The sequence below is a fragment of the Pimephales promelas genome, chromosome 5, assembly GCF_988280905.1.
Source record: "Pimephales promelas chromosome 5, fPimPro1.hap1.1, whole genome shotgun sequence".
Lineage (NCBI taxonomy): Eukaryota > Metazoa > Chordata > Actinopteri > Cypriniformes > Leuciscidae > Pimephales > Pimephales promelas.
This window is the reverse complement of record NC_142773.1, coordinates 39,963,401-39,989,335: the sequence shown is the minus strand read 5'-3', so window position 1 is coordinate 39,989,335 and position 25,935 is coordinate 39,963,401. Positions and strand designations below refer to the sequence as shown.

The window sequence follows — 25,935 nt, the reverse complement described above, 5'->3', positions numbered from 1 at the left end:
TATTGTTGTGTTTTTTGTCCAGAAGGGGCACTCTGAAAAATTCCCTACCAGCTAAATACAACTTAAATTTATAAAACATTTAATCTTATAAACATTCATCAACTCACACATTAGTTGTGGTAAACTGTAACTCAAGCATGGTCACCTGACGTGCTAGTGAGCTTCTTCAAGCAGGTTCGGTTGAGCTTCTGTTTATATATTCACTGTTTTATTTCAGTGTATAAATAAAAGTCTAAATTTCAATCTTTTCATCATGTAAAGCGTTCGCCTTTCTTCAGAAAATTTGAACTAAACCGTTCAATTCATATGTATAGTTTTACGATCTCTTTGTGGACTTTTAAAATGTTGCAAGATGTAAACAACACTGGTCCAGAAACACTTCCTGTTTCAGTTTTTTAACACTACACAAAATGGGATAAAATATAACCAACAGAACATGTAAAACTGAATCAAAACGTTAAACAACATATTTAAGATGTTTTCTTTACATGTGAATTGAAATAAAGAAAACAGTTACAAACTGAAACAGGAAGTGTTTCTGGACCAGTGTTGTTTATATCTAGCAATTATTTCATTAAAAACATCTTCATTTGTTTTCCAAAGATGTTTTGAAGATGAATACGGTAAGATGAATACGGTTTTGGAACGACTTATGGGTGAGTAATTGATGACAGAATATATATATATATATATATATATATATATATATATATATATATATATATATATATATAGCTTTATAGATTTTCAGCTATACTATATTATAATTCACAGGATGGCGTCTTTAATACTCCAGGAAAATGTCTGACCTTAGTGCTATTAATAAATAACATGTTCACTAACAGTGGAAGTGGTCCCATGGGTGCAGTTGCCTCTATTACAGGTTGGAGTCGCTGTGCATTGACCGGGAACAAAAGCAGCGCAATTCCAAGACCTTCCACCGACAGACACTTCCGGTGTTACTGTTATTTCATCCATTTGACATCTTAAAATGGGCCTACTGAGCGCCACCTTAAATCACGCATGCGAATGCAGCAAGGTACAAATCCTACTACGATAAAGGCTCATCTTATGAATATTAATGACGCAACATGACGTGAGCATGGTAGCCCTGTAGGATTGGCTGGAAAGCGAACGCTTGAATTTGTTATTGAAATTTTAATAGTGTCCAACCGATCAAATTTGCTCTAGATATAGAAAAAAAGGCCTCATGACAATTGATGATAACAAATAGAAACTTCCAAAGCACATTTTATCACATGGTTATTGTAAAACCTCACGTCAAGGCATACTTGTATTTTTGTGACAAAAATAAAACAAAGTAGTGCAAAAAAAGAAACTTTTCGCAATACTGGAACTGGTTAAATATTAGATTTAGATTTTGTATCGGAGACCCAGCAGCAAAGCAGACCCCTCATTTAATATTAATTAGGTGATGTAAACATACGCTCCCGGAAGGTTACCAGGCAACGTGAGCACGAAGCGATTAATATTCATGAGGAACGCCTTCACCGTAGTAGAATCCGTTGTTTGGCGTCTTGCATCACGAGTCCGTACATACGAGTCCAGAAGCGGCGGAAGAGGCATGATTTTTCGAACACAGGCTATTATTTCACCGCATATAGACAGATATACGCAAGACTAGTTCACACACAACCAGTTTTAGACGCTTTTACCTCATTTTCAAACGCATTCTGCTCACTTTCTGCAATATAGACGCATCTGTTAGCTTAGCCAGTTAGCTTGTAGCTGGAAATTGGGCAAGAATGATCAGCCTGGCAGTGGATTAATCGCTGAGATTGGCCTATTCCAAAAGAAGGTTAATTTTTTGTATGTGAAACCGCAATGTCACAAACTTTAGTAAAGAAAATCTTCTGGTTTTGTTATTCTAAAGGCAAAGCCGTCTGAAGTTGATGTAGGTTTTGCAGCGCTGAACAAAAAATCTAGGAAAACTGGAGATCATAGCCAGGAAATCTGTTCAGGAGACCAGACTAAAGACCTTCATACGTTCAAACTGATCAGTTTAGACCTAATCTAGACCGAACAAAGAGAACATCAATCCAAAGCTTTTACATATCATCTACAGAGAAAGAATAAAGCACAAAAACAGACTGATATGATGTTTCCACAAGCCAGGCACTCGGTAAGTGTTTCATTCTCCTTTATTCGTGCTGATTGTCACAAAGCAGGTGTTATGGACATTGTTGTATCACTATTATGTTGATGTAACAGAAAATACCATGTTATTACCATTTTAATTGTTTGTATATGGTTCTGTAAAGTTTTTGTGGACGTGATGTTTGGGGGCATGGACTATAAATACCATAGTATGCACAAAGGTGCTTTTTTTACATGTACAATCTATGGCAATATCATGTTTTTTTCTTCTCGTATGTCCACTTACAGAAAATGTAAGTTCTCTAAGGAGCTAAGTCCACATAGTTTGTGCACTATTGTCCACTATTGTGCCAATGTGTGTTTTAAAGATGGCCAGTTTCTCATTGTCTAGCCTCACTAGTGTTGTTCAGTCTGCATCCTCCTGCAAAAACTGGATCTACTTGTTTTTAATAGAAGTCTATGAACATTGATAGACGTACATAAAGCATATTGTTTTGAAAGCATTGTCAAAATGAGTCTCAGAAAGCAACAAATAGGCCTCAAAAAGGTGTTTCCAGTAATATGAATCTATACAAGATTTTTCACCTGGCTTACCAGAGACATTTTAGAAGATGTCTTTGTGTATTTATTTTTAATGGATGGAGAGATCGCAGTGGCTGCTTAATGTTTGTTTCTTGATTTTTGGCAGGTTTCTTTCATAGTTTGGCTTATATCGCATGATTCAGATGTCAGGTTTCCAGGTCGCATGTCGAAATGAAAGCATTTCTGAATGTATTCTGGTTCAGGTAGGGTTGGAGATGCTTGTTTGCACACCAGTTGCCTGGTTCCCTCCCTGTAGAGGCTTAATTGTGTCGTTTCCATGAATTGTTCCTGTGCACACAGTGGGCAGCTTGTGTTAATGAGTCCCCAGTCATTATTTTGTTTGCACTCAAGCCTAATTGCCTTTTCCCCCATGCACACAGGCATATGTGAGCACACAAACACGAGCACGCTAAATGAATACCCCACAAGTGGATGGATTTGGAGGTTTCTGTAATTGAGGCCTTTTTGCTAATTCAGAGAGTAGAATTTAGGAGAGCATTTCAATCTTCAGCGAACTTGAGATGATGTCTGTAAGAAAGTGAACGGGACGTTCTGACACATGAACCGATTGCGGTTTGAGCAGTGTCAGTAAAACGATTCCTTAGTCCGGTATTTAATTTTTTATTTTAAAGCATGGTGTTTTCAGTGGTAGTTGTTTAGTTCAATGAAGTGACACTTAAAACCCTAAAGGAATGAGGCTGTGTTTACACGACAACGATGTTCTTAATACGGAAATGGTTTTCCTTTTTCGCATACAGATGACAACGTCGTTAAAACAATCACCGTTCACACAGATCCGCGAAAACGACTGAGGCTATGTTTACACGGAAACGATCTGAAGAGAAAACGCAAAAGTGGCATTGCTTTATCAGTTTTTATTCTGCGATTATACAAGCGTTATGGGTGGGAAATCCGATGCAAAAGTGTGAAATTCAATGTAGTATGCACTCCAGCCGGCTAGGTGGCGATATGAAGCACTGCCACACAACAACACCAAGTCCGCGCTCATGCGCGCAACCTTCATTGTCTAGCAGACTTTTGCGTTTTTACCCTTTACACGGAAACGTGGCGGTGGAGCATTTTTAATATTTCCAATCTGCAGGGTGGTTTCACTTTTGCATTTTTAAGCCCCAAAAACGCAGTCGCCGTGTAAACGAAAAGCACATCCGATAAAATGTTTTACATTTTCACCCGCAAGCTTCTCGTGTAAACAGGCCCTAAAAACGCGGTATTATTCATGCCAGGCCAGTAGTTGGCGATGTAACTTTGTAAAGAGAAGCTACGTGCCTATAGACTGAATAACACATATGTATCTGCCATGCATTAAGCATTTTTGAAGTTTACACAATAACACGATCATTTACAAATGCTTGTACTTTGAAATCCGATTTCAAAAGCTTGCATTTTCAGGCACCCAAAACGCTGTTGTTGTGTAAGTGAATGGCCAAAATCTATAAAGTTTTCCGTTTTTAGTTGAAAACGTTGTCATGTTAACGGCCAATGGAATTCTTTTATAATTTGAAACTAGTCCGAATGAGATCAAACAATAACCTTACAGTATTATTTTTTAAATATATACATAAATTCTAAAATGTAGAAATCATATGTTTATTTAAAAAATGTTGAAGTTTATTTATAATAAATATTAATATAGGTGCACAAATAATTATTTATTATAATGTCTTTGTCAGTTCATAAAGAATTCCACTTTAATCCCATTAGGAATTATTTCCAAAGTATGGCAGCATTCCTTTAAGGATTTTGTTGTTGTTGACAAGGCTCTCCTGTCTTAAATACATCAACAGCAAAAACAGACCACTTTAAAGACGTTATTTTGACGTCTTACCGCTGCTGATGAATTCTTAAGTACACTGCCCAAACTTTGGTCTTAAACCACTGAAATTTCAGCAGAAGTGGCAATCATGCTGAGATTAACTGCAGGATCCCAAATCTTGGATTAGGAGTTACAGCTGACTGCTCCGTTTAATCTTAGCCTCAAAGATTTACTGTGTTCTTTGGAATTCGGGATCTTTGGGATCAGTTTGACTTATCAAACCTCTGAAGTTACTTATCGACTTATGGTTGACAGATTTGATAATTGTTTCGGTACAAATCCTAGGAATTATTTGAAAGGGAGTGATATTTTGCTGCTGACAGTGAAACTTGTGCTCACAGTCAGCATTGAGAAAGATTCTTTTTTTTCTTCTTCTTTTTGCTTTTTAATTCTAAATTAAGTAAGTGTGACAATGTTTCTCTTAATCCAATTGTTGGTTCTTTTCAGCTTGTTTGTGGTAATAAATCAGGCCCAGTGGATTATGGTTAAGGATTACAGCTTCAACTGTGTTTGGTGACCATAAGCAGCTATTCGTCAGATTGCGATGACCATCCTCTTCCTCTCACCATCTGAACTCTTGAACTCTGTCCTCAGTGAAGATAATGGACAATACCAAACTCCTTTTCTCTAAGCAGCCGTCTTGTGCGGAGATAACACACTGATCTTTTGAGGTCTTTTGTTTTGGTCATTGGAAAATTACGAAGGATTTTTTTATTTCTCATACAGTAAATAGTGAAGCTTTTCACATTTCTGGGGTTCTCGAACAAGAAGTCATCATAGTTGGGTACATTTCTATGGTGGTAAACAGGTGGTGCTCCAATAGCAAAAGGAAAAAGTCCATGGAGGGTTTCCGTGGGGCATTAAAAAACATTAAAAGTCCTTAAATGGATTTTGCGAAAAAAGCAATTAAGCATCCTCTCATTCACCCTGAGAGGAAAGCCCCCTAAAAAGGCCACTTTAGAGGATGCCGGTCCATTAGAGGAGGTGACGGTGCTGGTAGACGAAAATAAATACTTTGTATTTGGTTTAGGGCTGCAACAAACGATTATCGATTTTGATAACCGTTTAATCTAACGATTATTAGAATGGTTAATCGACTAATCGCTGATTATTTTGCCGGCTAATCCGTAAGTTTGGAACAATTATTCCGCTTTTTCAGTTAGTTAAAACATTGAATTATACATATTCTTCCTATAATATAAAAAAGGTTTTGAAATAGTTGTTTTAATGAACTTTGAGATAACTAAACAGGTCATTCTCTTTAATTTTTCAGATTTCAGTCCAACTCAAATCATATATATATTAGGGCTGGGGTAAACGATTATTAACTAAACGATTAGTTGGACGATTATTTTATCGATTAGTCGACTAATCTAATGACTAATTGGACGACTAATATAAAGAATATTTTTCTGCTGCTCAATTAATAAAAAAAAACAATGTATCTCAAATAGCATACTAAGATACTATAAGCTGGCTAACGTTAGTCTAATGTTATGTATTTGAACACCATCATTATAACTCTACAACCGCCAAAACCGTGTTATTAAAATATTTTTTTTTACAAACAGTTTTTATCATAGAGAATGTTTAAATATTAATATCAGCTGAGGAGGGAAACGGAGGCGGAGTTAGTGGTGCGATCATCGGAGGCTGCTACTGATGGAGATGAATCGGGAGAGGTTTGTGCACCCGTTACTGATCAGAGCGCGTGCTGACACGGAGTAAAGCCTTGTTTATAGGCTACTCCACACGTCCGCACGAGCGCGAATGTGCGTGCGGCAAAAATGGCGCGTTGGGTGCGCAAGACCAGGAAGACTGTGGCTGTGTACGCCTTTTTTGTAACAGCGTGTGTGGTGCCGCGTCCGGGATGAACGACTTCAAGCCGAATCTGCCCGAGCTTGTACGTCTCACCACACCGGCACCCAGTTTGCGCGTCTAAATTGCAAAGTTTTTTTTTTTGTTTGTTTGTTTACTGTGTGTGATTCATTTAATGGATAGCACATTCACTTCTAGTTGTCTTCGTCCTCTATTCCGCAATGTTTCGGTCTCCCACGTGTGTGTGGCAAGCTGTACCGCCGGGAACATGCAATAAATAAATAAATAAAGAAGCGTCGAATTTTGACGTCGAAGCATCGACGTCATCGACGGGCCGCTACAGCACTAATATATATATATTTATATATGAAGAGTTCAGATGCAAAAGCCTCTAAATGCCATTTGAAATTTTCTTCTAAAATGATCATTTTTATCAAGCTTATATATTCAAGTTCAGTAATTTCACTTAAATGACAATTAATAGGTAATCCTCATTGCAATTTAAGTGAAATTATTGAACTTAAATATACAAGCTTGATAAAAATGATCATTCTAGAAGAAAATTTCAAATGGCACTTAGAGGCTTTTGCATCTGAACTCTTCATATATATATAAGCCTACCCGTGGTTAGTCATGGGTCGTATGGCATTAAAAAAAATTAACAAGGCGTTAAATTTAATTTGAGGATACCTGCTGAAACCGAAGCATTTCTATGACTTTTCAAAAGAGGAAAAAATAGCCAGATTGATTATGAAATATTTTGGAAATTAGAGAGGGAAAATGTCAAGTTTGCCATCAGACGTATTAGAAACACCCTTGCCGTTAGGGATGTCCCATCACCAATGTTTCAGTAGTCTTTAATTAAATACTTCAATACCACACATCCAATAAACTATTACACATATGACTCATCTCCCAACTTTTCACTCAAGACATACGGTGTTTATTTGACAGTTTAGGCACAAACTCAACGCCCAAACTTCACTTTGCTTCTCCGTCTTGGAGCTTGCGCACAGAAAGACGCTTGGGGAACAGTATCACTTAGGCTATGTTTACACAGAAACGATTCTGAAGAGAAAACGCAAAAGTGGCGTTGCGTCATCACTTTTTATTCTGCGTTTAGACGAGCGTTTTGTGTGGGAAATCCGCGTGCAAATGGTGACGCAAAAGTGTGTGAAATTCAATGTAGTATGCACTTCAGGCGGCTAGGAGTGCATACTACAACACCAAGTCCACGCGTCTGCGTACAACCTTCACTGTCAAGCAAACTTTTGCGTTTTTACCGTTTACACGGGAACGCGGCGGTGGAGCGTTTTTAAGATTTCCACTCTGGAGGGTGGTTTCACTTTTTTGCGTTTTTAAGCCTCAAAAACGCCATCGGCGTGTAAACGAAAGGCACATCCGTTAAAATATTTGTATGTTTTCACCCGTTAGCGTTCTCGTGTAAACAGGGCATAAATCATCACAGCTTAATGCTTTTTTTTTTATTACAACTTATCAAGCACATTCTGCAGTTTAGCAGCTGTAGACCACTAGAGAAAAAAAAAAGAAAAGCGCACCACTGTGAATTCACACCGCTCTAGTTTCTTGCTGTCATTGCTATAGAGTTACTGTAGTTGCAATGTCTCCACACAGAGGTTACCTATTTATTATGGTCCTTTTCAGACACCTGGTAGAATTGCCAGAACGCAATCAAACTATTTAAAGCTATTATGGGCTGATAAGGATCATTCGGAGCACCTTTAGTGTGGTTGCTGTGTAAATCGTAAGTTCAGTCTCTTAGAAACATAACGCATCTCTCTTCAACAAGCCGAGCAATTGTAGCACAAAAAAGTTGCGTGCCAAAGTTAATTAGCCTACTTAGTGTTCGGGTTTGTTCAAGTCTCTAACCCTCAGTATGAGCGGCAATAATAGTGATGCTTGACTTGGCAAACACTTAAAGGATTTTACAGTGTGATGCCATGGAGAACCTTCTTAACTTCCACAAAGAACCCTTTAGTGCTTTAGAAAACCATCCAAATACCAGTGCTTACACAAAACCAGATCAAAAAAAGATCTTTACAGATCTCCATGGAACAACTCAACGATAAACGGCTATTTTTAGCACTCCACGCATTACAGTTCATGTGATGAATCATCGGGAAATTCGAAGAAACACTGTTGTGGGTCAGTTGGCATTTTCTGGGAAATTGTACTTCTCAGTATGATTGTTACTTTCTACTTGTGAATTCTGTTAGAAAGCCACTAATCAGCTGTGAGATGTGTGTGTACAGGAGCAGGTGCACGAGAGATGCGTGTGTGGTTCTTATGCAGTCAGATAAATCAGTCACATGACCTCTTTCTCTCTCGTCACTTATCTTTGTTTATGTACGTAGTGGTGTTTGCTAAGGCAAGCATAACTGCTATTATTGCTTATGCAGGAGTTAATGATTGAAACTAGTGCAGCATGATCTACATGAAAACAAAGTGTGATTGCATTGCAAATTAAAACGCAATTGTCATTATAAAGTAATAATAATGAACATTATCATTAGATCAAAATATTACACGCATGTTTCTATTGTAGCATTTCACCAAGTCAGTCAAAATAAAATCGCTTTTTACAGACATAAATGTTTCTTCAAATCATGCTTTAGAGGTTGGGCATTATGGTTAGGTTTAGGAGACATAGTAGCATCATACTGTCACTGCATGACATCCATCCGCCAATCATGCAGAAAACCTTAGCAACCACATAGAAGCACCCTGTCAACCACACTGTAACAATCACATGGCAATGATCCATCAACCACTCAAAACACCTCAACAGCTGCACAACACGGTCCTCTGAGAATCTAATGTGTTTTCTTTCTGTGTTTCTCCTGAGTATGAGACTTTCTCTCTCTCTCACAAACACACACACTCAGTAGTCTGGGTTCATTATGTGTGTATTGTTGTGAGGGTGGACAGGGGTCTGGAAGACATTATTAAGGACAACTGAATTAACAAGACCCCCCTCTCGGTACAACACCCCCAACAGAGAGAGAGGTTAATCCCCCCGGCGCACACACAGACACACACACTTTCATATTCTCTGGAATAATCACACACACACACACACACACACTCTCTCTCAGCGGTTAACTGTGTGTGTGTGCGCACCACCAGTGCCACCACACCCCGCTGCTGCTGCTGCTGCTAATGTGTTTGTGAACCGCTGAAAGATCAGTCATACTGTGAAAACGCACATACACATATAGCTTATACATGTGTGTATATATATACGCTAGCACGAGCTGGGTGTGATTGCGAGACTGTTTTTGTCTGTGGTACGCTCAACTCCCCCTCAAAACATCTCACTTCCTGTGCTACTAACACACACCAGCCGCAATTTTGGAGACAAAAAAGCAGATAAGACCCTGAGGGCTCTAAGTGTGTGTGTGTGTGTGCGTGCACAGCAGATGTCTGGGTCACTCAGGCCATAGTCCCTCATTAGCATCACAAAGGGGGCAACTGCAGAGCCTTTAGCCCCGACAGCCGCCAGAGGAGAGAGATGTTTTTTTTTTTTTTAAGTCTGTTTTATTCTACATATTTATTTATTTATTTATTTATTTATTTAAAAAAAAAATCAATCTAGAGGCTTTATTTTATTTTTTATTTCTGTTTTATTATAAATGCTCATTTTTTTTCAGGTTTTTTTGTTCTAGCTTACACATACACGTATACGTGTGTGTGTGTGTGTGCGTTGTTTTATTCTAGAGGCTTTATATTTTTAGCTTGTTTGTGTGCTTTTTTGTTTTGTGTATTGGATGGTTTGGCAATACATTTTTTTATAATTATTATAATTTTTAATAATTATAATTTTTATAATATTTTACAAAAGTAAATACAAAATATTAATATTTTATAAAATAAATAATATAAATATATTTTTTTTCATTTTAGATATTTTATTTTATGATTAATTTTATTATTTTTAATTATTGTATTGTATCATACTTTTTATTTAATCAGCTTTTTTAATTTATTTGTATTTTTATGTATATATATATATACACACACACACACACACACACGTCACAGTGCTAAGCTGCACACACTCTATAAGACTCTAGTTGGTCAAGGTTGTCGTGTTTTACTCTGCAAGGTGTCGCAGATCTCGTGGTGTGCACATTGAGACATGCTTCAACTAGTCTTGGGCGCTATGGCACTTTTTTTTTTTTCAAGAGAGCAAAAGAATGCAAGAGGAGAGCAAAGCATTGTGAAGCATGAGCAAAACATCACACTTATCCAGATAGCACATTTTTCTTATTTATCCTGTGTGATTTAGTGCATAAACGTGTTGTACTCGAAACCTGAGTCGTTGAGTTATGTGCAGGACCTGACAACCTTCTTTCCCGTAGCGTGTGTGTGTGTGGCTTAAGGTGTCCTGAATGGAGTTTAGTGTGTCAATAGTGTCGTGCCATTAAAGCACGTTTAAACTGAGAATGATGCTGGACCTCACCGTGAACGAGGAGGAGGAGGTTCAGGGGTCACAGGTGATGCTGCTGTTTCTCTTCCTCTAATTGATTTCTATTAGCAGTCATAGACTAGAGGGATTTACTGAAACACACACGTCTCTCCTCTCCCTGGAGACACCATCTTCCACAGGAGGAGAGACATGGAGGGATGGACTAAATGTAAGGGAGGAGAATGGGAAATGTGTGTGTGTTCTGCCTGTATATTCCTCCTCTGGGGGGCAATTGTATATAAACACACACACACACACACACACGCACTCACTTGTCCATCAATTTCTGTGTGCATCTGTCTGCTTTCAAACAACATAAAGCACGCTGAGCACAGAAACATATCCAGTTTCTCTCTTTCTAAATGAGGTGTGATGGTTTGTGTTGTTCCTGTCTGTCTGGTCTTAAAGGTCACAAGTCAGTGACCCCTAGTAAAGCAGGGCAGAGGTGAAAAGCCAATGGCCTTTCTATTCTGTTTGTGAGGAGCTTTAATTTCAGCCTGACCCGTGCAGCTCACCTCAGATACGAGATATAATCACTGTTTCAAGCTCTTTGCACTGCAGTAATGAAATGTTACTGAGAAGTGACACCACATGCTAAATATGATCATGGCTGGGGTTTGTTATTTTGTTGTGCTTTTATGCGCATGTTGTTTATTTTAGCATCAGTTCAGTCTTAAAATTTGCTTTTGACTATTGAATTATGATTCAAGGTTTTAGCCTACTTCTTCCCAGCTAATGCCTAGCTTGTTCATCATCAGTCACTGTCAAATCTAATCTCTCATCTATTGCCTTTTGTTTTTCAGGCTTCGTCTCAATCAGCACAGCCGCTCAAATTCACCACATCAGACTCTTGTGATCGCATCAAAGACGAGTTTCAGTTCCTGCAGGCACAATATCACAGGTATGCACACACTCATGCGCCACCGTCACAAGGTTTGGGGTCATAGGGGTTTTTTTTCAATGAAATTTATACTTTTATTTAGCGAGGATGCATTCAGTTGAACAAAAGTGTACTAAAGATTATATTTCAACTAAATGCTGTATTGATTAGAGCCAGACCGATATATCGGCAGGCCGATATTATCGGCCGATATTAGGCATTTTCCAAACTATCGGTATCGGCAGTTATAGTGTTAAATGAATGTTTCAAAAATAAAATAAAAACGGATGAAACACGCTTGAACCATGTCATGAGTGTTGGAGTTGTATAGTTTGTCCTCCAGAGGGCACTCTACACCGTTCCTGTTGGCAACACTCGTTGAGTTGGTCACGACACATACATTACTTAAATAACAATTAAATCTCTCCTTGGCCTGTTATATTGAAAATGTATGTTTTCCAATTTGTAGTATGACGTAATCCATTGCTAAATGATGGCTCGTCATAGACTAGCTAACCACAAAGCTAGCTAATGCCACTAACATAAGTCTGTTCTGTTGTGACAATAAAAGAAACCAGTTTCTTATTAAAATGCATTATCATATTATTTTAGTTAAAACTCATAAATAACTGCAAATAACTAATGTTAGGGAAATCTGTTTTTGTTTTGTTGTGTGTTTCTGAAAAAAAAAAATATATATCGGCCGATATATCGGAATATCAGATTTTAAAACCAAGCAACAAATATTTGTATCGTATCGGCCTTCAAAATCCTTAATCGGTCGGCCTCTTGTATTCATCAAAGAATACTGAAACATGTGTATCATAGTTTCTACACAAACATTAAGCAGCACTTTTTTCAGCATTGAAAATAATAAAGGTTTCTTGAGCAGCAAATCAGCTTATTAGAATAATTTCTGAAGGATCATGTGACACTGAAGACTGGAGTAATGATGCTGAAATCTCAGCTTTGATCACAGGTGTTAAAATATATTAAAAATAGTAAACAAGTTTTAAACTACAATAATATTTCACAAAATTACTGTATTTTTAGATGCAATAAACGCAGCCTTGGTGATCTAGGGCCCTATAAAATCCGTTTTATTTTTTCCCAAATTCCATTTTTGGGAATTCAGTTTTTTTTTACCCTTCACTGTTATTTTAGTTGTAAAAAGAGCTTTTAATGTTGCTTTTAATGTTAATGATTAAAATGTACACAAATAAAAAAGGGATTTACTCTTAAATTGACATACTGCATGATGCAACATAACACTGCACTCTAAGTACTTCAAGTAACAACAAAATATGGTTATGAGCTTTAAACTGTCCTGTAAAAATAAATTATATTAGTTTATATAAGTTAAAATAAAAGTCACACTCTAGCTGCGTCGTAATGTGCATACTATCCATCCTAAATAGTATGTGACATTACTGTTAAACGTACAGTATGTGATTTTTGGCCACCAGGGGTCGCTCGTTTAAAATAATAACAAAAGACGTATTTTGATGATGTCGGGAAAGAGCGTGGGCTCACGGGAGTTGTTGTCGCTGTCAATGACAACCAGCTCAGCTCATGACATGACATCATCGTTTCACAAAATATACGGATATACGGTATCTCTCTGTAGATTTAGCTTGTCAAGAAGCTTTAAATGCAACCCCAATGTTTACCTGTGTCATCTTCTCCTGTCCCAAACCCTTCTCGGGTCATATTTTTCAACCGTACGTTTGAGCTTTAGCTAATGAGCTGGCTGTAGTAGCAGAACGTGCAGGCAAAGCGTAATCGTGGTCCATAACAACAATACAGACGAATATAAATATTTATATTAAGCTCCTTCAATGAATGACCTATTTTAGAACATTTTTCATATATAGGGCGCACCGGATTATAAAGCACATAAGATACTGCAGTCAAACGTTTGACTGGGTTTGCGTTATGCATCCACTATGTGCTAAAGGCTAAAGGGAATGTAGTGAGTGCGCAGCACCGGAGGTGAGGCGTTTATTTAGTAAGCATGAGCGCGCTGAAGCGGGCACGTTCATTCGCAGCCTGACTCATAATGAGTATTCAATGTGCGCGGCTCGCTAACAGCAACAGTTGGCTGTTTTGAATGAGACGAACCGGTTACTGTGAACGGGGAGCGCTTTATGCGCGAGCAGCACCGGGGACAGTGTCTCTGTTAAGAGTGAGCGCTCGTGAGCGGGCACGTGATTTACACACATAAAAATACGTACTACTTTTTTTTTTCCGTCATTTTCTTTGCTTTATTGGCGGTAGTCTAGTGTTCCCCTTTGTGTTTGGCGGTTTCGCCGGGTTCCGCAAGGAAGTTACAGAAAATAGAGGAGTCAAAGGTTATATGACGCCATACACGGGCGACGAAACGGAAATAAAGAAACGTCCCGTGTCTTCGAATTAAACTATAAGTTTCTCCGCATTTGAAAGTTGGTGGAAACTGTCGGGATAATGTAAGTACATATCTAACAGAAATATATAACATAGATACAGTTATTTTTGCTATTTTTAAAGCAGAAAAATTACATATTGTGGCTTTAATACTATTTCGGGCATAGTATGCACATTGGGACGCAGCTTCTGTCTCTAGCGCGCACTGTCGCGCGCTCTCGGACGCACTCGGTCTCTCTCGCGCGCACTGTTGAGCGTGCTGTCTCGCGCGCTCTCGACTCGGGCACACACTCGGTCCGGCACCTCATAGACAGACGTGCACGGAGGAGACTTTGTGTGTGTGCGACGAGTTTCTTAACTTTTTCGCCAACGAAAGCAGAGCCGTGGAGAGCCGCTTCGCCATGCTTTCAGTGGAAACGCGGCTATTGTTTTGATGCCGTCATGAGCTGAAATGACGGGAGGGGTTGTGTCGCCCAGATTTGCTTCCCCGTCTCCCAGACATACCTTCTTCTCCCACACACAAAAAAACGAATTTCATTCCAAATATGTAAAATTCCGCGTTAACACTAGATTCCGCGTTAATTGGCCAATTCCGCGATTCCGTGATCGCGGAAATTATAGGGCCCTAGTGATCTTTTGAATGGCGGTATAACCAGACACAGCTTTACAGGCACACACCAAAGATTTCAAAGTTAAAGCACATTCAACACTACCCTGAGAAGCATGGGCAGGTCCTCTCCTCCTCACTTTCACTCTGCACCCTAAAAACACCCTTCCCGAGTGAATTCCTCTCGGTGTCGCTTAGACATGTGCCGGTATTCGGTAATGCGATAAATCGCGGTAATGAATATGCACGATATTGTTATCGCGGGCTCTTCAAAATACCGTGGAAAATAATAGATTCGAATTTAGACTTTTAGAGCGTGCATTAGCTTATTTTCCTTCAACCGCTCAAACACTGCGTGCTGCGCAGAACACGCGCGCACTCTGATGTAAACAATCCCCACATGTATAAGCACTGTGTGCATGCGACAGTGCGCACTAGTCTAATGTAAACAATCCTCACATGATGAAGAAGCATGGCGGAACGCTCCCGACGATTTATCCCCGCAGGGCTGCCAACTCTCAGACATTCCGCTTGAGACTCAAGCTTGACTTTCAGACAGGACGCGGAATACGCGCGCGACGCGCAGGGATGTTTTGTTGCTGCGTCGACCTGCATCGACCACGCCGGTGTTAAAGTTCAAAATAGTTAAACTTTTTATTTGTAAAATAGCAAATCGCGTTGTATCTGAAGGGCAACGTTGAACCAGCGTCGCGCATTCCGCGTCCTGTCTGAAAGGCGCTTAACGCATTTGACACTTTTCACACGCTCTCCCACAGAGAAAAATCACAGAGCAAAGAGGACACGGACACCGACAGACTAGACAGAGCAGGTTACTTTTGATATGAAAGTTGTTATTGATAAATTGAAGTTGATAAATCAGCTCTTAGGTTCTGATCACAGATCGTTGCTCCTCAGTTCAAGTAAACCGATCATCATGTTACTTTCGTTTTTATTTAAAGATACAGTATAACTTACCGAAAGGTATATTTACTTGTACATAATAACGATCAATCAGTGTTTTCAAACACGGAAAGAGGTCAGTAACACTGCAGGAGAACAGTTGTGTCAAAACGTTACATTTACCTCAGGAAAGCCATTTAATGACCAGCACATTAGAAAATAGCAAGGAGTAATTTGCTAAATATTATATTTAATTTCTCTCTGTATGTTTACAGCATTATGTGAGGTTTTTTTTTCTTGAGAAACATTAACAGACTGAGGCCTGCCTAATATTTATCCAAATGAGTCAATATTGAATTAAGACTGAAATCAAATCCAAGAATTTAATTGAATAATACAAACAGTAACCTACCAGTCATTGTAACATGTTGTCACTAAACTTTAAACAATTTGGTTTAGTTTACCATATGTTTTGAAAATCACAATTACACATTGATACAAGTTGAGGTTTTTTTTAGAGACCCACAATGCATCTGTTTTTCTTGAAATATAATTTCATTAAAATATCGTGATAATACCGTATACCGCAATAAACGCTCAATCAATTAACCGCAGCATGAAAATTTGATACCGGCACATGCCTAGTCGCTCAAATGGTGTGAACACGACCCGTCCTGGAAAAGCTTCCCGTCATCATCTGTCAGCAGCACCAGAGATACGAGCGATCACGGGGCGTCCGGCCATCACACATCAGAGGAAGGAAGAGGGAAATGGAGAAGGATAAACAAACGAGTGTGCTGATGTCTTTCAGATCTGCCAGACAACACTGCGCCGCTTTAGATTTCCATATCTATTCTCTCTCTGTGCGAAAACGCCATAACTCGCCTTACAGCGTCACGTCACTGAGTATTTACCCTAGTACACACTGAATGATGCTGGTTAATGAGTAATCATTCTGTGGAGCGGCTTGTGATTACGTTGTTGTTGTTATTATTATTGCTTTTAGTGATTAAAGACCTCATAAAATGGTTTGACAAATGCAATTTTCTTTCCTGTGTTGATTTTAGGGCGTTGCGATGGGATATATAATACAAAAGAAAAGTAATTTGTTTCGATTAGTCTTTAGTTTACATCACAGTCATAAACCATGATTTACTACTTGCTTTTAGTTGGTGACGAGGGATGTTAGGGGAAGGACATTCTCATTCTAGAGTGCATTTGTTAATTTTTATATCCAAAATTTGTACCACAAACAGTTTTCCTGGCAGAGAATGATTGTAAAAATTAAATGCATTTACAACATAAGGTTTATTTTGTCCACATTTAGGAGTGTATTAGCATATAGATGACATCCAAAGCTAATTGACCTATGGCTAAGCCACGCCCCCTCCACTCACTCGGACAAACTGTCAACATTCGGGGGCCGGGCGCTATGGCAGCCGTCACAGTAGGAGAATCTTAAAATAAATCTTAAATCTCATTTGTTAAAAAAACGTATCGTGAATCGTATCGCGAGATGGCAGCTGTCACAGTAGGAGACATTTCACAGGAGGCAATTGATGATTTTTGGAGACAGAAAGATTATATATCATCTCGAAGTCACCTAAAGGGCCTTAACTATACATTGGAGGGTTATATTAATAATTTTATTGTTGAGAGGTCGATTAAAAGCTTCAGCTCCAGGCAAACATGTACAGGTCACAGTGTAAACGTGATAAAACACATATTGTTGCCTTCACCGTTTGCTACAGTATTTACATCGATCATTCAGCACAACATTGTTAACATTTGTTATCTCGGTTATTTACAGATACGCTAATGAAGCTAAGTGACATTATGTACAACGCAGCTAGAAGCTAACGTTAGCCTAACGTTACGTTAGAGATTTTAAAGATAAAGTTCAAATATGTTGTTGACTTAACTTGGAACAGATGTCGACATCCTTGTTTAATTTATCCATATTTAGTTGGTGTTGTGGTCTATTGCATAACTTAATCCAGAGCAGACACTTAAGGTTATCTCGGTTGAGATGTGGCTTGGGAAAGGGTAAAAAACACACACCGTCGCCCAGCCTCTCGGGAACCTAGTTTCGGAGTTATATGTACCCTAATGCACACTGTTTGGCCATTTTGACAAGAAAAACAAATGAAAACTAACTGCAATGTATTTCAATGGACGTGGAAGCAGAGAATGTCCGAGTGTATTGGGTTAGCTGCGCACTGTGATTGGTTCATCGCGTTTGAGGGCGTGGCTTAGCCATAGATATCCACTTATGTCAGTTTTTAGGGTAGCTATACACTAGTGTCAGTCAGTAAAATCCGAAATTTTTGTTTAGAAGCAAATCAGAATATTAGAATGATTACTGAAGGATCATGTGACACTGAAGACTGGAGTAATGATGCTGAAAATTCTGCTTTGAATCACAGGAATTATATTGACATAGAAAACATATTCTAAATTGTAATAATGTTTTACTATATTACAATTTTTGTTCAAATTAATGCAGCCTTACTGACCCCAAACTTATGAAGGACAGAATCATACATTCTTTCATAATTACGTTCTTCTAAATGCTTGTCCAGCCAATCACAAGTCTCGATCAGACTGTCCAGACAGGAAACTTGTTGTCATGGTGATAGAATGTTGCAGAATTCTCTCGTTTTTGAAAGAGTGAAAGAAAAAAAATGAGGTAAAGTGCAGCTGATAGCCTCAATGAGTGTGTGTGTGTGTGTGTGTTGGGGTGAAATGCAAATATTTAAGCTGTTTAATATTTATATTTATAAAAAATTATATTATATTTATATATATATTTATAATATTTAAGCACACAGACTGTCATTCAGACCATGAGAACTTACACTTAAAGATACATCATGTCATTTTCCCTTCCTAAAACATATTTTACAAGAAATAATACATTCTTTCTCTAATACATTCTTTCTGTCCTAGTCTGAAGATGGAATGTGATAAACTGGCGAGTGAGAAATCTGAAATGCAGCGTCATTACATAATGGTGAGTAAAGCATGAATGTTAAATGTTTTATTTCTTTCTACAGTCTCTTGTTTAGTTCTTATATGCACATTTCATACATTCCCCCCTCATTTTGGCTTAATTGTTTGGCTTGGTTTTTGCCATTTTTTCCATTCCCTTATTCATTTAATTTAGTGTTTTTCTTTTGTCTGTAACCCCGTGGGCGTCTGCAGTAATTCACACACAATGGGCTCATTGATCAGTTGTATCATGGGTCATAAGTGTGCACAAGCGTATTGACGTCTTCGTGACGGATCAATATGAATGTGTGTCAGTAACAGCTGTGTCTGAGAGCGGGACCACAGAGATCTGAGTGATCTGCCCAGAGCTAATCTTCTAGCACCGAGACTATCACAGTTTCAGGAGAAACACTAGATAAAGATCTTTGATGAATATAACCATTTTGACTGTCAACGCTCCACTGTGTGTTTTGCTTTCTTTCTTCTCTCCACGCTCATTTGTAATCCTCTTTGAGGCACTATAGAGGGTGACTTGTTTTTTTTTTTTTACATTTTAAGATGTCCCAATTTACTCTACAAAAATGGGAATCACTAAATGTTCATGTGTATCTGTAAATGTGTTTGTTTCTCTGACTGCAGTACTATGAGATGTCATATGGACTCAACATTGAAATGCACAAACAGGTGAGAATATAAATTTTGTGTCGAATCTGCACTTTTTGCTCATAGTTGTCAAAATATTGAATAAATATGACAAGAAATGTAGCTCTTTAGATTGATGGATGTGCAAAATCTGCTCGGTTTCCTTTAAAGTGCAGAATCCTACTTGCGTGGGTTGTGTATATATACACGTATACAGCGTCCTAGATTCAGTAGCGTTCTTCCTTCAAACACGGTCCGCATACATTATCATGACTGACTGTCGTTCATGTGCTTTTGTGCAACATCAGCAAACTGTAAGTGCATCCCCAGCTACCTTATTAATGGATGTAAACCCACGAGATGTGCTTGTGTTCTGTCCGCAGGCGGAGATTGTGAAGAGATTGAACGGAATCTGTGCTCAGGTGTTGCCCTACTTGTCTCAAGAGGTCAGACTGTGTGACTTATTTATGACACTCTCTATAATGACTCTAAGCCTCATTAGTGACACAAATGTGCTGTTGGTTTATCTTATATATTATCTTATATTTTATATAAAATGTGTATGTGTGTGTTTTTGCGTGTAGCACCAGCAGCAGGTCCTGGGGGCGATTGAGCGAGCCAAACAGGTCACTCCTCCTGAGATGAACTCAATTATTCGGGTAGGAGCGTCATACTGTTCAACATGAGTGTTATTATGTAAGGCCGAGAGAATATTGCTAGAGAAAAAAAGTATGTATGTATATATTTTATATTTATATTATATATATTAGAGCCAGGCCAATATATCGGCTGGCTGATATTAGGCATTTTCCAAAATATCGGTATCGGCGGTCATAATGGCCGATAAATGAATATTTAAAAAATAAAATAAAAACTGACGAAACACGCTTCAATCATCTCTCCTTGGCCTGTTATATCGAAAATGTATGTTTTACAATTTGCAGTATGTTATCTATTGCTAAATTATGGCTCATCATAGACTAGCTAACCACAAAGCAAGCTAATGCCACTATCATCAGTGGAAGACCGCTAACGTTAACATAAATGAGCTTGGAAACCACAATGAACATTTTCTGCCTAAATAAAGTAATGATTACCGTATTTATAACTAGTATATCTCTAGTTACAGTTCCTGCGTTGTAAAATGTAAGTTAGACTTGCGAGGAGTAAACATTTAGACATAGAGAAAAAGTATCAAACGTATCTTGTGCAGAAAAGTTAGCTTTTCTTTTGGACGTGTGTGAAATCCAACAATATTTAATAAAAAAAAATATCGGCCGATATATCAGAATATCAGATTTTAAAACCCAAAAATATTTGTATCGGTATCAGCCTTCAAAATCCTTGATCGGTCGGCCTCTAATATATACATATACATATACATATATATATACATATACATATATATATATATATATATATATATATATATATATATATACATACTGGATGGATGGATGCCAATTTAATCTAAGCCAATTAGATTCAATTGTTTTATGCAAGATTTTTTACACTGAATGAAGAGTATTAAGTTTTTTGTTTTTATGCAAGTAATAGACAGCAATATTATTATATTAATATTCCATGAAAATTTTCAAACAAATTGTTGAATATTAGATTCTCTGTTGCACCGATTCATTGAAATGTACAGTTCAAATAAGCAGCGTTATTTACTCAGAAAGGCAAAATAAAAAGTGCCTTACAATTATATTCTTATCAGTAAGTGTTGTACATGCACAGTTATGTAAGGTAAAAGTGCAGTTATATGTAATTAAACCGTGTCTGTCATTGTCAACAGTAAGAAAGTTATTGTGATGCATCTTTAACCTCCACGGATGTTTGCTTGTTTGTTGTTTGACGTGATCACAGCAGCAGCTTCAGGTTCACCAGCTCTCTCAGCTTCAGGGTTTGGCGTTACCCATGAACCATCTGCCCCTGGGCTTGACTCAGCCCACCCTGCCCGCCGTCACCTCCAGCTCTGGCCTCCTGTCGCTGTCCAGCATCCTCGCGTCACACGCGCACATGGCCAAGGAGGACAAGAGCTCTCGCGACGGGGCCGACGGCCACCGCGAGGATGATGCAGACAAATCCGACTAGCCTTCGTAGAGATGGTTTGATTCTGTCTCATGAGTTCTGTAAAGAGGGGCGGAGCTCAGAAAGAGACGAGGAGAGATCGCCGAAACCTTCCTTTTCCTCTCTTCACACCTGTCTCATTGGATTGGGTCTGATTCAATCTATCTCTATCTCTCTCTCTCTCTCTGTATCTTTCCTCTGTAATATTGTTTGATTCTTTTGCTTTTCATTAGTGGTGCGTGCTAAGGTATCATATTTGGGGTATCATATTAGTGATCTGAAAAAACCCCTAACCCTAAGTATTAAACTTCGGCATGTAACACCTCAAATCGTGTGTCTTGTTGAGGAGAGGTGTATTATTACTGTAAATTACTCTTAATTTTTCCTGGCAGATAGAGCTGCACGATTAATCGTTAATGCATCACAGATTCAAACACCCACAGAATCTTATTCCTAAATTGACAAAATCAGACCGGAGCATTCAAATCTGCGTTGGTGTTGGGGCTGAGCCAGAAGAGAGCGGTTGTCATGTATAGGAATTTCACAAACAGTTGTTTTAGCCACACTGTATCACTATTTATGTGTTACAAATATTCAAATTATCACTGGGATAACATTATATAGTTCGTATATAAATACTGTTGTCTACGGTAGCAATCCAAACAGAGCAAATCCCATTTTGAAAGTAACGCTCCTTAAAAATAACGTTTGTAGCGATTATATTGTTAGGCCAGTAGGTGGCGACAAGTGACTGTTTAAAATGTATTTGTCATTGAATCATTAATACAAGAGATTCGTTTAAAAACGCTGAATCATCCAGTAGTGAGTCATTGAATCATTCACTCAAACCAATTTTTTTAACAATTTATTTTAATTAAACATTTTTAAATAAACTGCAGAAATTAATATTTTGTGAGAACCTCTAGGAAATGCTCTTATTTTAGTTTAATTTAGTTTTCTGTTAAGAATCGTGGGAGAATCATGATCTCTATTTGAAACAAAAAAAAATGTGTTTCTTAATTTATCCCGAATCGTGCAGCTCTACTGGCAGATGATAAAATGGCTGAAAAATACTTCATAGTTATTGACGGAGGAACCCAAACCATATCTAGAGACCTGAATATCATAGAGACTAGGTAGTGCACACTTTTGTGTCACCCAAAACGCACAGGCAACCGCCAAGTAACACCCTAGCAACTGCATAACTGCCCTGGCAACCACCCCATACACATATTTCGCAAACAACCACGCAGGGCTGCGTTTACCAAAAGCATCGTTAGCCAACTGTAGTCATACGTTTTCTTGAGCCCTTTTGGTAAAGACGGAACTTGCGACCATAGTAGCTTTTGGAAAACGCACTCCAGAACAACTTAGCAACAGCTAAGCAACCAATTAAAACGTCACATAATTTGCGTAGCAATGTACTAACTGCCATTCAGAAACAACACAGCAACACCCTAGCAACCACCCATAACACTCTGATAGTGGCACAGAACCATCAGAATGCTCTAGAATTTGAGCATCAAAACATTTTAGCAACCACTCAGATCTCTCTAGTAATGGAGAGCGCAAAACATTCAGAACACCCTAGCAACCACATGCTATCTGCATAACTGCCCTGGCAACCACCCTAAACAAATATTGCACAAACAACTACTTAACCACAAAGCAATGCCCTAGCAACCAATTAAATCTAGCATTTGCAAAGGCAATGTACAAGCAGCCATTTAGAACCCTGTAGCAACCACAGATCAACAACCTAGCAACCACTCAGAACACTCTGGCAGTGGCAGAGCAACATGCTCAAAGCATTTAGAACACCCTAGCAACTGTACAACTGCCCCGGTAAACGCCCCAAACGCATATGTTCAATCAGCTACTCAGAACAACTTATCAATCACATAGCAACAGCCTAGCAACTAATCAAAACATGCCCTAGCAGTTGCATAGCAATTCATTATTGAGCAACCACAGAGCAGCACCCTGGCAACCACACAGAACACTCTAGTAGTGACATAGCAACATGCTAAAAATATTCAGAAAACCCCTTAGCAAGCACCTAGTAACACCCTAGCAACTGCACAACTGCCCTGGCAACCACCTCAAATACATTGCATTGTGCAAAAGCTTAGCAGCTGCATATCAACGGTCTAGCAATGCACTTACAAAAACATTTAGAACACCCTAGAAACCATAGCAACGCCTTGGCAACCACCTGGAATGGCCTAGCATCTGATTCTGATGCTTTCACGTCACTGGTTGGTTAGTGAAGCACTTCAGCTGGCCAGTGGTCTAGTGGATCAGAAATGCTTGCAGTCAATTTCCTCTGTTATCTAATATTCAGTGTATTTCATGATATTTTATTCTAGGCTTATCTAGTTGAGGGTTTAAACCCTGTAGTGACCCTTTCACATTAATTGATTGAAGTATTTTATATAAAAAGACGACCTAGAAAACAAGGTAAAGCAAAGCCTTAAGAGCTCTTGAACTGATCAAGCTCACAGTCGGTGTAAGAAAGTGACAGCCCTGATGAGAAAAGCAAAGAGAGATTCCCAATCCTCATTTTTTTTTTTTCCTGTGTAAAAGGAAGTTTGTTTTTCTGCCGCCTGGTTTGCAGTGAATGTGGTTCCATGTGTGACCAGAAGGTGGCAGCTGGTGAGTGCGTGTTAAATGACTTGTGAAAAGTGAAGCCAAAGCATATCTATCGCCCCCTGGTGGCTGGCTGCAGTAAAGCTCATAAACCCCGCCCTCTCCAATTCCGATTACACTTTAAATACTTTTATTGCAAAGATCGTTTCGGTCCTTTTAACTAGTTCTTATCACAGAGATGTATGTTCAAGGGTCTGTTTGTTTTTAGTTAGTTATTTGATGCTATAAAAACGGAGTGTGACGTCATGATTGACAGATCGAGTGTGGGCGGGACCTTGATACTCCGCTGCTTCGCAGACTCGGGCTCTGAACGACGTAATCGGCAACTTTTGGCTTCATTTTTCAAGTTGCTGTCCATCTTTTTCACAGTCTTTGTTTGTGAAGCTGTAATAGGATGTGTGGAATAGCATACTACCTTTACTGTGTCTGCAACTGTGCTTCTCAACTTACAAGATAACCATAACGTATTTCAATGGATGCTTTATTATTGATATTGAGTCAGTAATACAATACTCAATTTCCCCCACTCAGTAGTTGTTTTTAATTGAATAACGTGCATTTCCTTAAATTTCTGAAATAACAAAATTATTTGATTAACTTATCAATACTCATAAAAAAAAAATCAGATTTGTCATAATTACAGCATAAATAGTTCAGCATGTGCCCTGCATAGTGTGCACGTTTTCTGCATACTTTGAATACATTTTTATTTTAAAAGAACTCATCACAGTATATACTGCACAGTAAGTAGTATGCTAGTATTCCATGCTATCTACCTGAGGTTGTATATATGCACTGGTGCATTGTGGGTATTTTCTAATTGTGTGTTTCTGGACATTTATTAGATTTTGTCCCATAATTCCTGTGTTTTTCAGTACACCAGCCCCTTGATTCTCTCGATTTTCTTTTTTAAATCTCTAAATTAAGTTTTTTTTTATTTGATTTGATCTCAAACAACTGCTGGCCAATTTATGTACATGTATAAATATATCAATATACATATAATTTTGTACACATTTTTGTATGTATAAAGCTACATTTATGGTGTATGTGTCCCAGAGGACATTTAGCGCAGGTCTGAGATATACAGAAATCTATAATCATGTCAAACGATTACGCTCTGATTTGTTTAGATGCACGTCACGCTGGCTGCTGGTCTTATAGTTGCTAAACGTTCTGCCTTGGTCTCAGTCTCATGAACATCGGCTGTGACTTAAAGCGGCATGTAAGCCCATCCCTGAAGCCCCGCCTCTCTCCAGACATAAGCCCCTCCCTCTTCTGACAACGCTCATCAAATATTTGCCACATTTTGGAGCTTTGTAGTAGTTTTTTAAAATGTGTGTGTGTGCGTGTTGTATATGACATGATGTACTTGATGGAAATGTATTTTGTTTGTGTTGATAATCTGCTATTAAAACTTCATTTAAAGACGATTGGAAGAAAAAAAAAGGTTAAAACATTTACTATTCATGTATGAGAGATTGAGCAGTAAGGAAGTATTTATGGTGCCTTACAAATAAAAGATTCATTGGACCTTTATTTCTGCTTCAGTCTGTGTTTCATTTAGTTTTTTTTATTTTTATTTTTTTTAAAATCATTGCTCATTTTGTTTTTAAAAATGTTATATATTTTTGTAATCCAGCACGAATGCATTAAATTGGTCAAAAGTGACAGTAAAGCCATTCAGGTTACAGCAAAAAAGGCTGTTTGTTTGAACTTCCTGTTCATAAACTAATAGTTAAATGCATCACGGTTTCCACAAAAATATGAAGCAGCTGATCTGTTTTAAACATTGATTTAAAAAAAATAATATACAAAAAAATCTAATTTTGAGCATCAAATCATCATATAAGAAATATTTCTGAAGGATCATGTGACACTGACGACTAAATAAATTACATTATAGAATATATTTATTCAGAAAACGTTTTTTTTTTACAGTTATAAGT

At 38.2% G+C, this 25,935-nt stretch overlaps 1 protein-coding gene across 2 annotated transcripts; it reads left to right on the top strand.

The window, feature by feature from the left end:
- Positions 1 to 1,515: 1,515 nt before the first annotated feature.
- On the top strand, positions 1,516 to 25,525 carry chico. Of its 2 annotated transcripts, none has more exons than XM_039684338.2 (7): positions 1,516 to 2,143; positions 11,645 to 11,742; positions 18,581 to 18,644; positions 19,262 to 19,306; positions 19,648 to 19,710; positions 19,849 to 19,923; positions 21,134 to 25,525. In XM_039684338.2, exons 1-7 carry the CDS (start codon positions 2,117 to 2,119, stop codon positions 21,359 to 21,361), a joined length of 600 nt encoding a protein of 199 aa, XP_039540272.1. In that variant the 5' UTR covers positions 1,516 to 2,116; the 3' UTR covers positions 21,362 to 25,525. The 2 variants fall into 2 exon arrangements, with proteins under 2 accessions (XP_039540272.1, XP_039540273.1); XM_039684339.2 differs by having other exon boundaries at positions 1,517 to 2,143; positions 21,137 to 25,525.
- Positions 25,526 to 25,935: the final 410 nt, after the last annotated feature.